The sequence below is a fragment of the Phyllobates terribilis genome, unplaced genomic scaffold, assembly GCF_046119375.1.
Source record: "Phyllobates terribilis strain yellow unplaced genomic scaffold, ASM4611937v1 Scaffold_1__5_contigs__length_1240528914, whole genome shotgun sequence".
NCBI classification, from domain to species: domain Eukaryota; kingdom Metazoa; phylum Chordata; class Amphibia; order Anura; family Dendrobatidae; genus Phyllobates; species Phyllobates terribilis.
In genome coordinates, this window is record NW_027362761.1 from 650,392,855 (window position 1) to 650,406,191 (window position 13,337).

The 13,337-nt window shown below is 45.3% G+C and overlaps 1 protein-coding gene across 1 annotated transcript in view; it reads right to left on the bottom strand.

Moving 5' to 3' along the window:
• The window catches only part of LOC141273230 (WD repeat-containing protein 18-like), a 64,191-nt gene extending 51,967 nt beyond the window's left edge, over window positions 1-12,224 (bottom strand). Inside the window, exons 1-3 of the mRNA XM_073684804.1 lie at window positions 11,891-12,224; window positions 11,703-11,813; window positions 5,531-5,664 (exon numbers count right to left, since the gene is read on the bottom strand). Of these exons, the coding sequence (XP_073540905.1) occupies window positions 5,531-5,664; window positions 11,703-11,813; window positions 11,891-12,100 (455 nt within the window). The 5' untranslated portion in view covers window positions 12,101-12,224. The remainder of the gene's footprint in view (window positions 1-5,530; window positions 5,665-11,702; window positions 11,814-11,890) is intronic.
• Between the last annotated feature and the right edge of the window lie 1,113 nt (window positions 12,225-13,337).

Consider the following 13,337-nt stretch of genomic DNA (forward strand, 5'->3'; position numbering starts at 1 on the left):
TGGTATGCTTCAGCAATTGCTCTCTTTATCCAGTTGATGATCGTAGATTTGGAAGTTGTCTTCCCTTTATTATGGCCTTGAAGCAGGAAAAATAGATTTTGGTCTTTTCGCCACTCCTGGATTTTCCAGGAGATAATGCAGGACCACTCTTCAAACGTCCAGAGTGTGGAATGCTTCTTTCTCATTTGTCGGATTCTGATAGGAGGGAAAAAATCTCTTGATATCTGTGGAATTAAGAGACCACTTTAGGTAGAAACGAAGGGTCTAGATGAGGAATGAGTCGGTCCTCTAGTATTCTCAAGTAAGGTTCGTTATCTGAGAGAGCCTGTAGTTCGCCCACCCTTCTGGCCATGTTTATATCTACAAGGAAGGCGGTCTTCCAGGAAAGTCTGTCCGGTCTTCTAGATAAGGGCTAAAAAGGTTGAAGTGTCAGTCCTTTAAAAGGACAATGCTAAAGGTCCCAAAAGGGAACCAGGTTTGCCACTCTAGGGTGAATGCGAGAAGATGAAGTTATAAATCTCTTCACCCAGTGATGCTCGGCCAGGCTCTGGTCAAAATAAGAATTCAATGCTGCTACTTGGATCTTAAGGGTACTGGGTTTGAGACCTTTTTCTAGGCCTTTCTGCAGAAAATCCAAGATCTGGGCAATGTTCGGTTGATGTTCAGGCACACTCCATGATATAAAGGTTTTCCATATCTTATAATATATGGCGTTCGTTACCAGTTTCCTACTTTTTTGAAGAGTTCTAATGACCATCTCAAAATTGAGAATTCAGCAGCCAAGCAGCCAGGTGTAGCCTCTCAAGGTCTGGGTGGTGAATCGGCCCCTGGTGAAGATCTCTGAAGGGAGACAGGACTAGGGGACCGTCTATACTTGCGCTGGTTAGAGTGCTGAACCAGCTTTTTTTCAGCCAGAAAGGTGCTACTAGGATCACTTTGGTCCTTTCAGATCTCATGTTCTGCAGGGTTCTTGGTAAAATTGGAACCAGAGGTAAGGCGTATGGCAGATTGGATTTCCATTGGTGGGGGAATGGGTCAACACCTAGGCAGGCATAGTCTGGATTTAGGTTATATAAAAAAAAAAAAAAAAAGTAAAAAAAAAAAAAAAAAACCAACAAACACACACCACCACAGCCACTTTCGCGTTCTGATATCCCGCAAAAAGATCTACCTCTGGATGACCCAATTTTTTGGTTAGCATTTGGAAGTCTTTGGGATTTAGACTATTCTCCTGGGTGAATCTCTGTCCTGCTGAGGAAATTGGCCTGGACATTGCCTTCCACATAAAAGGTTTCTTTCAGATAGGGAGAAAAGGTGTACTTCGGCCCAGGAGAATATTCTTGTTGAGATTGAGTAAGTCCTCATGTCTCATGCTTCCCTGGTGACGGAGGTGGGCTACTGTAGTCATGTTGTCTGAGTAGATCTTTACATGGAAATCGTGGATCAGAGATATCGCCAGATATTACAGTTTTAGGGGCTCCCTAAAAACACCTGTTTAGGGCGGCCCATCACGTTCCCTAATCAAAGTCCTTATATATTCTTATAGCCCATCCCTTATTTCTCCAAACATAAGTCTCCACCGAACCCAAAAGCACTACAGATACTGGCTGGTGATTAGCTCATGCAGCCTTTATCTATCCCTCATCCCCTCAAGATGCTCTTACAAGCAGGGCCGTCATTTGCTTTAACTTTAGCTATGTTACTTATGACTGTTGAATATGAACCTCTGAATTGTAAAGCGCTGCGGAATATGTTGGCGCTATATAAAGATTATTATTGCCGATCTGAGCACTTCCTCTACAGCTTTCAGTTCTCTGAAGTTGAAGGATTGTTGACTAACCTTTCTTGTCCCTAGAAAAATTCTTCTTAGGAGACCATGGCTGCCAATCCCCTACTGCTGGCATCTACTTTTATGGAGCCCACAGGGTGCTGGATCCAGGGGACTCCTCTGTTCAGGTTCCTTGGCTGAGCCACCAGGATAGAGAGGCTTTTAGTCGCGGTGGTATAGGCATTTTCTTGTTTAGGGATTCCAGAGATCCATCCCAATTTGCCAGAATGTGAGAATGTAATGTTCCGGTATGTGCCTGGGCCCAAACCACTATCTGGATGTAGGATGTCATGTAGACGAGGAATGACATGGCACACCTTACTGACACCAATTTTCTGCTTCGCAGTATGTTTACCCTTGATTTTAACAGGATCTGTTTCTGTTTGGATAAGAAAGATGTCTGGTTGTGGGAATCCAACAGAACCCCCAGGAACGTCTGTTGTGGAGGGAACCATATCCGATTCTTTGTGGTTCACTAACCAACCAAGTGATGTCAGGATCTGGGTTGTTAACTGCAGATGTTTCTTGAGTAACAGTATTGAGGGGGGCACAAGCAGGAAGTCGAGGTATGGAATTATGCAAACATCCTGACCTCTGATGTACGCCATTACCTCTGCCATGATTTTCGTGGAGATCTGTAGTGCCGATGATCTTCCAAAACAGGAGAACATTTAACTGGTAGCGTACTGTTCGTTCTCCTTGGGCAACTGCGAACCTCAGGAACTTCCAATAGGTTGGGTGAAAAGGGACGTGATGATATGCGTCCTGAAGAGCGATTGTAGCCATGAAGTTGTGGCCTATCAGAGGAACTGCTGACCTGACTGATGTCATCTTGAATCTCCTGTACACTATATGCACATTCAAGGGTTTCAAGTTGATTATGATCTGATGAGATCCGCTTGGTTTTCTTACCAGAAAGAGCCTGGAATAGTGTCCCCTGTTTCTTTCCCTTTCTGGAGCTAGGGAGATTACCCCTGAGGAGAATAGGCTTTCCAGACCGGCTATTAATGTGGATTGCATTTCCGGAGAGGAGAGTTACGTTATTCTTACTCTCTGTGGAGGATAGGAAGAAAATTCTATTTTTACTCCCGCTTTGAGCGATTTTAGAGTCTGTGCATATTTCGCTCCATTGGGGAAGGAAACTCGAGATGCGACCCCCTACTGTCTTGGCTTGTTGTGAGAGGTCTTGGGAGAGAAAAAGATTTCTGCCCCGTCCACCTTTAGAGTAGCTCCACCAGCCCAACTTCCCTTTTTCCTCTGTACTTTGGAGTCTGCTCCTGGGAAGGTTAAAAGGGTCTTTCCCTAGAACTTCTAGGTTTATGTAGGGCTTTCTTTTTATTTGAGGTCTTCTCCAGTAGGTGGTCAAGGGCAAGCCCGAACATGTACTTCTCTTTAAAGGGAATAGAGTACAACTTCATTTTTAAAGTCACGTCCCCACTCCAAGATTTCAAATCAGAGTGAATGTCTCACAGAGTTCGATAGGCCAGATGACCTTGCGGCTACCTTTATTGATTCCGCAGATGTGTCTGCTAGAAATCCGGATGCTTTTTGGAGCAGAGGTAAAGATGTCAGAATGTCTTCTCTGGGAGTACCCGTAGACAGATGTTCTTCCAGCAGACTTAGCCAACGGGACATCAATCGTGCAAAACACTTGGAGACGGCATTTGTGTTCAGCAGTGCGGCTGAAGTTTCCCAGGACTTCCTTAAGAGTCCTTCCATTTTGCGTTCCAAGGGATCTTTCAGCAGGGGGGAATCCTCAAATGGCAAGATCATTTTTTTGGCCACCCATACAATTTGGATGTCTATTTTTGGTACTTCTGACCAGCATTCTGCAGTTTCATCGTCCACCGGGAACAGGTTTCTAAGCTCGGCGGGAGAGTTCAGCCTCTACATAAGGGTTTCTTATGGGAAGAAGCCAGTTTCTTTGCACAGAATGAACATTTGTGTAAGGTTTTAGTTCTGCTTCCAGGTGCAGGTTCCTTGTCCCCCCTGAGAGAGAGGGGAGAAGGAATAAAAGGCTATAATACAGGTGCATCTCACTAAATTAGAATCAGGGCTGTGGAGTCGGTAATCCAAACCTCAGACTCCTCAATTTCCATGACACTGACTCCACCTCCCTCATACATGGTTCATGTTTAAGTGATAAATTTACTGCAGCACAGATTCATCTCAGCTAAAAGTCTAGACCATGAGATCAGGAATAGGACAGACATTTCATAACTTGCCCAAATTTTTATGAAAAAATATTCCCCACAAACTGCATTGAACTACTGTACCCAATTTATTATATATTTTAGGAGTCGGAGTTGGTCCATTTTATACCAAATCCACCAAAATGGGCTCTGACTCAACAGCCCTGATTAGAATATCACCAAAAAGTTAAATTTCAGTTCTTCAATACAAAAAGTGAAAGTCATATTATATAGAGTCATTACAAACAGAGTGATCTATTTCAAGTGTTTATTTCTGTTAATGTTGATGATTGTGGCTTACAGCCAATGAAAACACAGAAGTCATTATCTCAGTATATTTGAATAATTAACAAATAAAATACCTGCAAAGGCTTCCAAAGCGTTTAAAAAGGTCCCTTAGTCTGTTTCAGTAGGCTCCACAATCATGGGGAAGACTGCTGACTTGACAGATGTCTAGAAGGCAGTCATTGACAGACTGCACAAGGTCCCAGAGTTCCAATTTTCATTTGGAAATCAAGGTCCCCGGGTCTAGAGGAAGAGTGGAGAGGCACACAATCCAAGCTGCTTGAGGTCTAGTGTGTAGTTTCCACAATCAGTGATGGTTTGGGGAGCTATGTCATCTGCCGGTGTAGGTCCACTGTGCTTTATCAAGACAAAAGTCAGCGCTGCCGTCTACCAGGAAGTTTTAGAACACTGGTAGACGGCTTTTTGGAGATGGAAATTTCATTCTCCAGCAGGACTTGGCACCTGTCCACACTGCCAAAAGTACCAATACCTGGTTTAAAAACATCACCGTGCTTGATTGGCCTGCAAACTCGCCTGACCTTAACCCTATAGAGAATCTATGGGGTATTGTCAAGAGGAAAATGAGAGACATGCATGGAACGCGTGGGCACCCTTCAAACCCCCCCCCCCTCCGATCCCGGATGCATGGGCACCCCTCACCCCCCCCCCCCCCCAATCCCGGTATGCGTGAGCACCCCTCATCCCCCCCCCCCCCAATCCCGGTATGCGTGGCCCCCTCACATCCCTATCTTGGCATGTATCGCACCCCTCATCCCTTTCACGCTGCACACATGGATGGAGTTGCGTCTACATTTCTTGGGAGTGGCTTCCACTAGAAAATCTCGTCAATTTGACTTGCCTTGAAAAACATGGCATGTGAACATACCCTAAGGATCTCAAAGGCTCCATATCACACAATACACTTCCAAATTGGCCAAGGGAAATGGTATCAATAGGATTTGAACCCATAAAAAAATATATATGCACAAGATGAAAAATGGCAACCATGACTTCAGACTAAATCCACAGAAACGTCTCACTGGATAATATAGGAAGCATTATTTAACTCCATCGTGAAAAGTTGATAATCATTCTGTATAGTGGGGCACGTTCTGCCCCTGAATGCATACCACAATAATCCTATTGTTAGCCCCGGGTGTCAACATTTATTGTAAAAATCCTACAGCACCAGAAAGCCGAGCTTCATTTTAAGAACAGCTCTTACCTGAAAAGGTTCCACACAAGAGCAAGACTATCCTTGGCTCCAGTCAGAAAATGACTACTGTCATCTGTGAAGGTGAGGCAGGTGACATCCTGGTAGTGACTATTGAGAATGGTAAGTAGATGTCCTGTGCAAACCTGAGAAGAGAGATAGGAAAACAGAGACAGATAAGAAAAATATAAATATTTCCCAAATAGATCATAAAGATGGAGATGGGAGAACTGCTATAACAAAGCACATTTACATCAGCTGTCAATCTTCTATTCAGGAAACTAAAGAAATAAAATCAGTATAGACATATGTAATATGTATGACAGTCTATTATTTCCTCTCATGTCTTAACAGTGATGGATTTCAATAGACTGTGGACCCGATTCATCATTTGCGAATTATTAAAGTCACTATTCTTTTTGTCTTGTAGTATTCGCTCATTTTTTGCACCAAAATCTTTCAAATGGTACATGCAATTTATGAATTTGGCGCAAAAATCAAAAATGCTGTATTGCAATTCTTTTAAAAAGTCGCAAAAATGCACCTTTTGCAAAACTCAAACCCGACTCCAGAGTGAGAAGCACCAAAAAAATGAGACATTTGGTAAAGGTCACAGTTCATGAATCTGTCTAAAACATGTGGATAAGCAAAGTTTTAGAGAAGAAAAAAAATAAATAAAGGCTCAGGCTGCGTGCCCACGATCATTAATACTAGCGTTCTGGGCGCAGCATATTTTCACTGCGTTACACAGTGCATAAGATTAATAGAAATCTCATGCCCACTGTGTTTTTTACACTTTGTAAATATCACCTGCGTTGCGGGTTTCCAAGCCGCAGCATGTCAATTTCTCTTGTGAGAATGCTCAGTGTTCTGTGTGGAAAATACAATTTTGAAAAAATAAAAAAGCACACGAGTTGCAAATGCATTTACGCTGGTGTTTTTAGCCTGGTTTTTAAAATAAAAAAAAATAAAAAAAGATGGGTGTGGCCCCCCCTATTTTTGATAACCAGCGAAGGAAAAGCAGACAGCTGGGGCCCAATATTATCAGGCTGGGAAGGTCCATGGTTATTGAGCCCTTCCCAGGCTAAAAATACTAGCCTGCAGTCACTCCAGAATTGGAGCATCAAATGAGATGCGCCAATTCTGGCGCTTTGCCCAGCTCTTCCCGATTGCCCTGCTGCGGTGGCAAACAGGGTAATGGTAGTTGGGTTAATGACAGCAGTGATTTGTTAAAAACCACAGCTGGCGTCAAGCCTTGGGATAAGTAATGGAGAGGCGTCTAGACACCTCCATTACTAACCAAGTCATAAAAAATAAAAATCACACAGAAAAAAAATTGAGACTCCCACACACTACCACTTGCTCACCAATTTATTAAAAAAAAAAAAAACCCCACACACCACATAGGTTCGCAGTAATTCACCGAATCGGATGTAGTCCAGAAATGAATACCTGAAAAACATAAAAAGACAGAAAAACAAGAGAGTCCCTCGTTCACCAAATTCATTTGTAAAAATGTTCATAAGAAGCTCCGACGTAGTCTACGTTCCAAGAATGTTGCTCCGGTGACTAAACAGCAGTAAAAGTGATCGCCATTTACAGTGTCTGCGGGAACTGACTACAACTCTGATCAGAGCTGCCATGTCTTGCTACTCTTAGCGAGACCCGGCGATGATGAGCATTGACGTCACTACCCAGCGCTTATGAATTGCAGGAACTTTATTCACAGATGCTGGAGCCACAGGAGAGGAATATGGACATCGGAGCTTTGTGGGAACAGGTTTACAAATAAATTGGTGAATGAGGCCTGTCTCGTGTTTAATTCTGTCTTTTTGTTTTTCAGGTAACCTTTCCTGGACTACATCAGATTTGACGGATTACGGCAGACCTGCATGGGATTTTCCTTTTTTCAGTAAATTGGTGAATGAGGGACAATGTGGGGGAGGAGTCTTTCTTGAAATAATAAAAATACTGTGTGTTTTGTTTTTGTTTTTTATTACCGGGTTAGTATTAGGCGTGTGATATACACCTTTCCATTACTAACCCCAGGGGTTGATGGTAGCTGTGATTTTTGACAAATCACAGCTGTAATCAGCTCCAAATACCATTACCCCGATTGCTACCACACCTGGACAATTGGGAAGAACTGGGCAAAGAGCCAGAATTGGTGAATTTAATGGATGTGCCAATTCTGGTGCAACTACAGGCTTGTATTTTAGACTGGGAAGGGTCCAATAACAATGGACCTTCCCAAACTGATAATAAGTCCACAGCTGTATGCTTTACCTTGGCTGGTTAACAAAAAACGGTGGGACACTACGTTGTTTTTTTAACGTTTATTTGGTTAACACATGGACAGTCCACTACATGCACAGCACTAATATCTATCTCATGAATATCTATCTATATCTTGGCACACCTAATCTAACATATCAAAGAGACAAAAACGCATACAAAAACGCAAGTGAGCTGACGTGCGTGATTCATGGGGAAATTCAGCTGCATGAAAGCCTGAACAAACACTGATCATGGGAATGTTCCTTTAAAGAAAGACAACTTTAAAGTGGCCCCAAACAAATAAAGAATAAGGTAGAAATACTAAAGTCATTAAAAAGGTAACAAATTACTCCAGGAAAGTGGAGAAATTGGGCCTATATAACTGTGATTAATCTTGGGTACCCTGGCAAACAGGTAGAAGAAAAAGTGTGGCAGAAATGAAAAGTACTGAAAGAGCAGCTAAAACGTACAATTGAGAAAACAAAAATCACAAACATTCCACAAAGAAAATGAATTTTTCAGTTTACTCTCAGTGTGTGTGTTTATTTAGTTCTTTACTTTGGTTTAGTAATGAGAGGGTCTGATTGACACCTTGTCATCAATAAACAAAAAAGGGCTAGGTGTCAGCTAATCCCATACATGTTAATCTCATTAATGGGAATGTCTGGGGCAGCTGGCTTTTCCCTGGCTATTAATAAAAGCTCACAGCGTGTTTGTTTAGCCGCTACGTCCCCACGATCAGCAACCAGCAGCGCTTTGGACGCAGCGTATTTTAGCTGCGTCCAAAACGCTGGGTTCTAATGCCACACTTTTGTTGTCAATACATGTGGACCCACTGCATATAATGACATTTCAATCCGTCAAAATCTGCAGCAGAGACTAGCGCCTCCTTGACTTGCTGCACGTGAATTTGGGTATGAGGCCACGCTCACGAGCTGCTGCAGGTTTGAAGCTGCCTGTTTATGCAGAGTCAAACCCGCAGCGTCCAGATGTTACAGCATAGTGGATGGGATTTCTAAAAATTCCATGTCTACTATGCATGCATCTGAGGCTGCAGATCACATGTGGACACAGACATTCGGCGCGTCTTTCAGGACCGCAGCATGTCAAATTCTCTTGCGGAGTCACTAGTCTCCACAAAATAAATTTGACCACTAGAATGTATTGAATGCAGTAAATCCGCATGGTTCAGTGAAGACATGTGGATTTACCTGTGCTCAATAGAACACAGCAAAAATATGCTCCACCCTAATGCTTCCTTTAACGCCCCGTCACACTAAGCGAGATCGCTGCTGAGTCACAAGTTTTGTGACGCAGCAGCGGCCTCATTAGCGATCTCGCTACGTTTGACACTTAGCAGCGACCAGGCCCCTGCTGTGAGATCGCTGGTCGTGTCGGAATGGTCTGGACATTTCTTTGATCGCTGAGGCCCCGCTGGGTAGCATGCATCGGTGTGTTTGACACCTTACCAACGACCTTGTTGACGACTCAGACACAGAAACACATAGGAATGCATTGTTATACAGATCGTTACGGGTTGCTGCATCATTGCTGCGTCGTTAGGAAGATCTGACTGTTTGACATCTCACCAGCGACCACATAGCGACGCAGCAACGATCCCTGACAGGTCGTATCGTTATCGGGATCGCTGTAGCGTCGCTTAGTGAGACGGGGCCTTAAGCGCTGCTCTGTCCAGATCGTGGGCAAATAGCCTAATAAAAAAAATGGCGTGGGCTCCGGCGTCGTTTTCATAACCAGCAGAGGGAAAGCCGACCGCTGGGAGCTGATATTAGTAGCCGAGGAAGGGGCCATTAGCCAAAAATGTTACCCAGCTATTAATAACAGCCCACAACTGTTTGCTAAGCCTTTACTGGCTAGATTACAAGTGAACCCCAGAAAAAAATTGACATAGGGTCCCCCTATAATATCTAAACAGACAGCTGTGAGCTGATAATTGCCAGGGAAAGGGGCATGAATCCTAGCCCCATACGAGGCTAATAATATCAGCTCTCAGAGGCCCCAGAACTGGTGCATCCATAAGATGCACCAAATCTGGCGCTTAGCCTCCACTCTTCCCACTGCCATGTAGCGGTGGTGAGTGGGGTAATAGGGTGGGGTTCATGTCAGCCTTGTATTGTTGGCTGACATGAAGCCAAGGTTAGTAATAGAGAGGTGTCTATAAGACGCCCCCATTACTAACCCTGTAGTAAGGTTTTAGACGTTTTTTCAAAAAAGACACGGCCAGAATAAAGTCTTTAATTTAAATAAAAGTACACAAGTTTTTAATCTTTTATTTAAAAATAAAAAATAACACCATATACTCACCTAACGCCCAGTCCCCTGTAAGAAACCAAAAATAAGCTATATTCCTCACCTGTCCACTATCCTGAAGTAATCCCAGTGTCCCAAGGCGATTTGTGTCACTTTTACAGCATCCACATCAGCCATCACTGATGTGACTGCTGTAGAAGATGCCACTGTATACACCGACAGGAGTGTAGTCACTCCTGTCAGTGTACTTTGCTGTGCTGCTGCTGGGGCCAAGTTCACCAGCTGAAGATCAACTGATAAGCCCCGATGCCCTCATTTACTGCATCGATGTTTCATTGGAAAATCCCCAGGTAGCACCGATGCTGTAAGTCGTACGTCCCGGAGCTCGTCAGCTAATTTTCAGCTGGTGAACTCAGTCCCGGCATTACAACGATGTACACTGCTGCGAAAACCGCATCAAAAAGGCAGTGTGTACATAGACTAAGACATCAATAGTACAAAATGAAAAAAAAATAAAAAAATTTTACACGGGCCATAAAAATATTATGTATAAAAGTAGCAATTTTCTAAAAAAAAAATGCGGAGTAAAGTCAAAAGGGGTTTTCCCATCTCCAAGATCCTATCCCAATATGCAGTAGGTGTAATAATAATAATAATAATAATATCAGCAAATATCTCCAATTACAAATGTAGCAAAGCTGTTCTGATTCGCTATGTCTCTTTGCTCATGTGCAGGGCATTGCAGGACCATTGGCACACATGGTTACGACCACTGATATAATGACAGTCAGCTAGTTGTTAGTGGTCGTAACCATGGATGCCTAAGGTCCTGCAATGCCCTGCACATGAGGAAAGAGACATAGCGAATAAGAAGAGCTATACTAAATTTCTAATTGGAGGGATTTGCTAATATTATTACACCTAATACATATTGGAAGAGGATCTTGGAAATAGGAATACCCCTTTAAGCCAATTTTTAAATCCACAACAATCTCACGGCTATAGAGGTAAAGTTATACTGACCATACTAAAGATTTTACATAAGCAATCCAAGTAATTCTCGTGGATACAAGCGGTGGCAGAGGCATTTATGTAATGACTTAAGTCAACCATTTACTAAATAAACCCCTTGGCAATGTCCAGTGTGCACTGCAGGTGTGCAGTGGCTTCAGGAGCTCAGTCCATGCAGTGTGGGTGCCAGTTGTGTTATACAGCCAGCACTGGAGTTTAACTGATTTAATCAGAGCTAGCTCAGATTGTGACAATGTAACCCTTTAGACCTCACTGTAAATTGTGAAAGCAGCATGAAATGGGGGCTGCTTCTGATGCTCATTGACCACTCTGCAAAGCAATGGACATCATGGCAGAAAGGTAATTTTAGAATAGTTGGCAATTACAGTATTGCAGCGTATTTTCCAAGAGATCAGGTAATCGCAGATACAGTTTTCCTAGGGGACACTGACAAATTCTGGTTTTCACAAAGTTACTTCATTCAGTTTTTATATTGGCAATTTGCATTAATTATAGATTATTATAAAGAGCGATGAGAAATTTTAAAAAATTGCAGTCATTCCAGCGGGGCGGGTGCAGCCCCCACAACCCCAATGCCCCCACACACGGAGCCCCAGCACCTTACCTCCCACAGGTAAACACTTTCCGCAATGCCGGCTGCTAGGTACAGACCATTAGGGGATGCAGACAAGCAAGTCACTGGCGCCGAGCACACGATCTTCTGCTGCAGCTGATCCTGGAGGACAACGACAACCACGGGTTAATGTCAGAAAGCAGGCGCCAGGACGCCATCATGGATCTCGGCTCTCCCACCTTTCTTTGTAGCTCCCATACATTGATGTAGTTCTTCCCCAGCTGTCCTCCGAGGAGATACTGCCCGCCGAGCATCACCAGGCCTCGGGTGGAGGTGTTTCCTCCACGATAGGTGAGTAGAACCGCTCCCGTCTGTGGATCCCATGCCGAGCAATTAGCAACTTGTCCCGCAGCATCCGTACTCAAAACCAGCTCTAAGGGCGCCGCCATGTCTGCCGCCCGGGCAAACAGTCACGTGCTCGCCACACAAGCACGCGGCGCTGTGGGTGTCATGTGACTGCGCTGCTGCCGTTCATTTGCCTGCTACATTCCGCATACTGACGTGGATCGTCACCGGGGGAGGGGCGTCGTGAATGTACTGAGGAGGCTCGTCACCGGGGGAGGGGCGTCGTGAATGTACTGAGGAGGCTCGTCACCGGGGGAGGGGCGTCGTGAATGTACTGAGGAGGCTCGTCACCGGGGGAGGGGCGTCGTGAATGTACTGAGGAGGCTCGTCACCGGGGGAGGGGCGTCGTGAATGTACTGAGGAGGCTCGTCACCGGGGGAGGGGCGTCGTGAATGTACTGAGGTGGATCGTCATCGGGGGAGGGGCGTCGTGAATGTACTGAGGTGGATCGTCATCGGGGGAGGGGCGTCGTGAATGTACTGAGGTGGATCGTCACCGGGGGAGGGGCGTCGTGAATGTGCTGAGGAGGCTCGTCATCGGGGGAGGGGCGTCGTGAATGTACTGAGGAGGCTCGTCATCGGGGGAGGGGCGTCATGAATGTACTGAGGTGGATCGTCACCGGGGGAGGGGCGTCATGAATGTACTGAGGAGGCTCGTCACCGGGGGAGGGGCGTCATGAATGTACTGAGGTGGATCGTCATCGGGGGAGGGGCGTCATGAATGTACTGAGGTGGATCGTCATCGGGGGAGGGGCGTCGTGAATGTACTGAGGTGGATCGTCACCGGGGGAGGGGCGTCGTGAATGTACTGAGGTGGATCGTCACCGGGGGAGGGGCGTCGTGAATGTACTGAGGAGGCTCGTCATCGGGGGAGGGGCGTCGTGAATGTACTGAGGAGGCTCGTCACCGGGGGAGGGGCATCGTGAATGTACTGAGGTGGATCGTCACCGGGGGAGGGGCGTCATGAATGTACTGAGGTGGATCGTCACCGGGGGAGGGGCGTCATGAATGTACTGAGGTGGATCGTCATCGGGGGAGGGGCGTCATGAATGTACTGAGGTGGATCGTCATCGGGGGAGGGGCGTCGTGAATGTACTGAGGTAGATCGTCATCGGGGGAGGGGCTTCATGAATGTACTGAGGTGGATCGTCATCGGGGGAGGGGCGTCGTGAATGTACTGAGGTGGATCGTCATCGGGGGAGGGGCGTCGTGAATGTACTGAGGTGGATCGTCATCGGGGAAGGGGCGTCATGAATGTACTGAGGTGGATCGTCACCGGGGG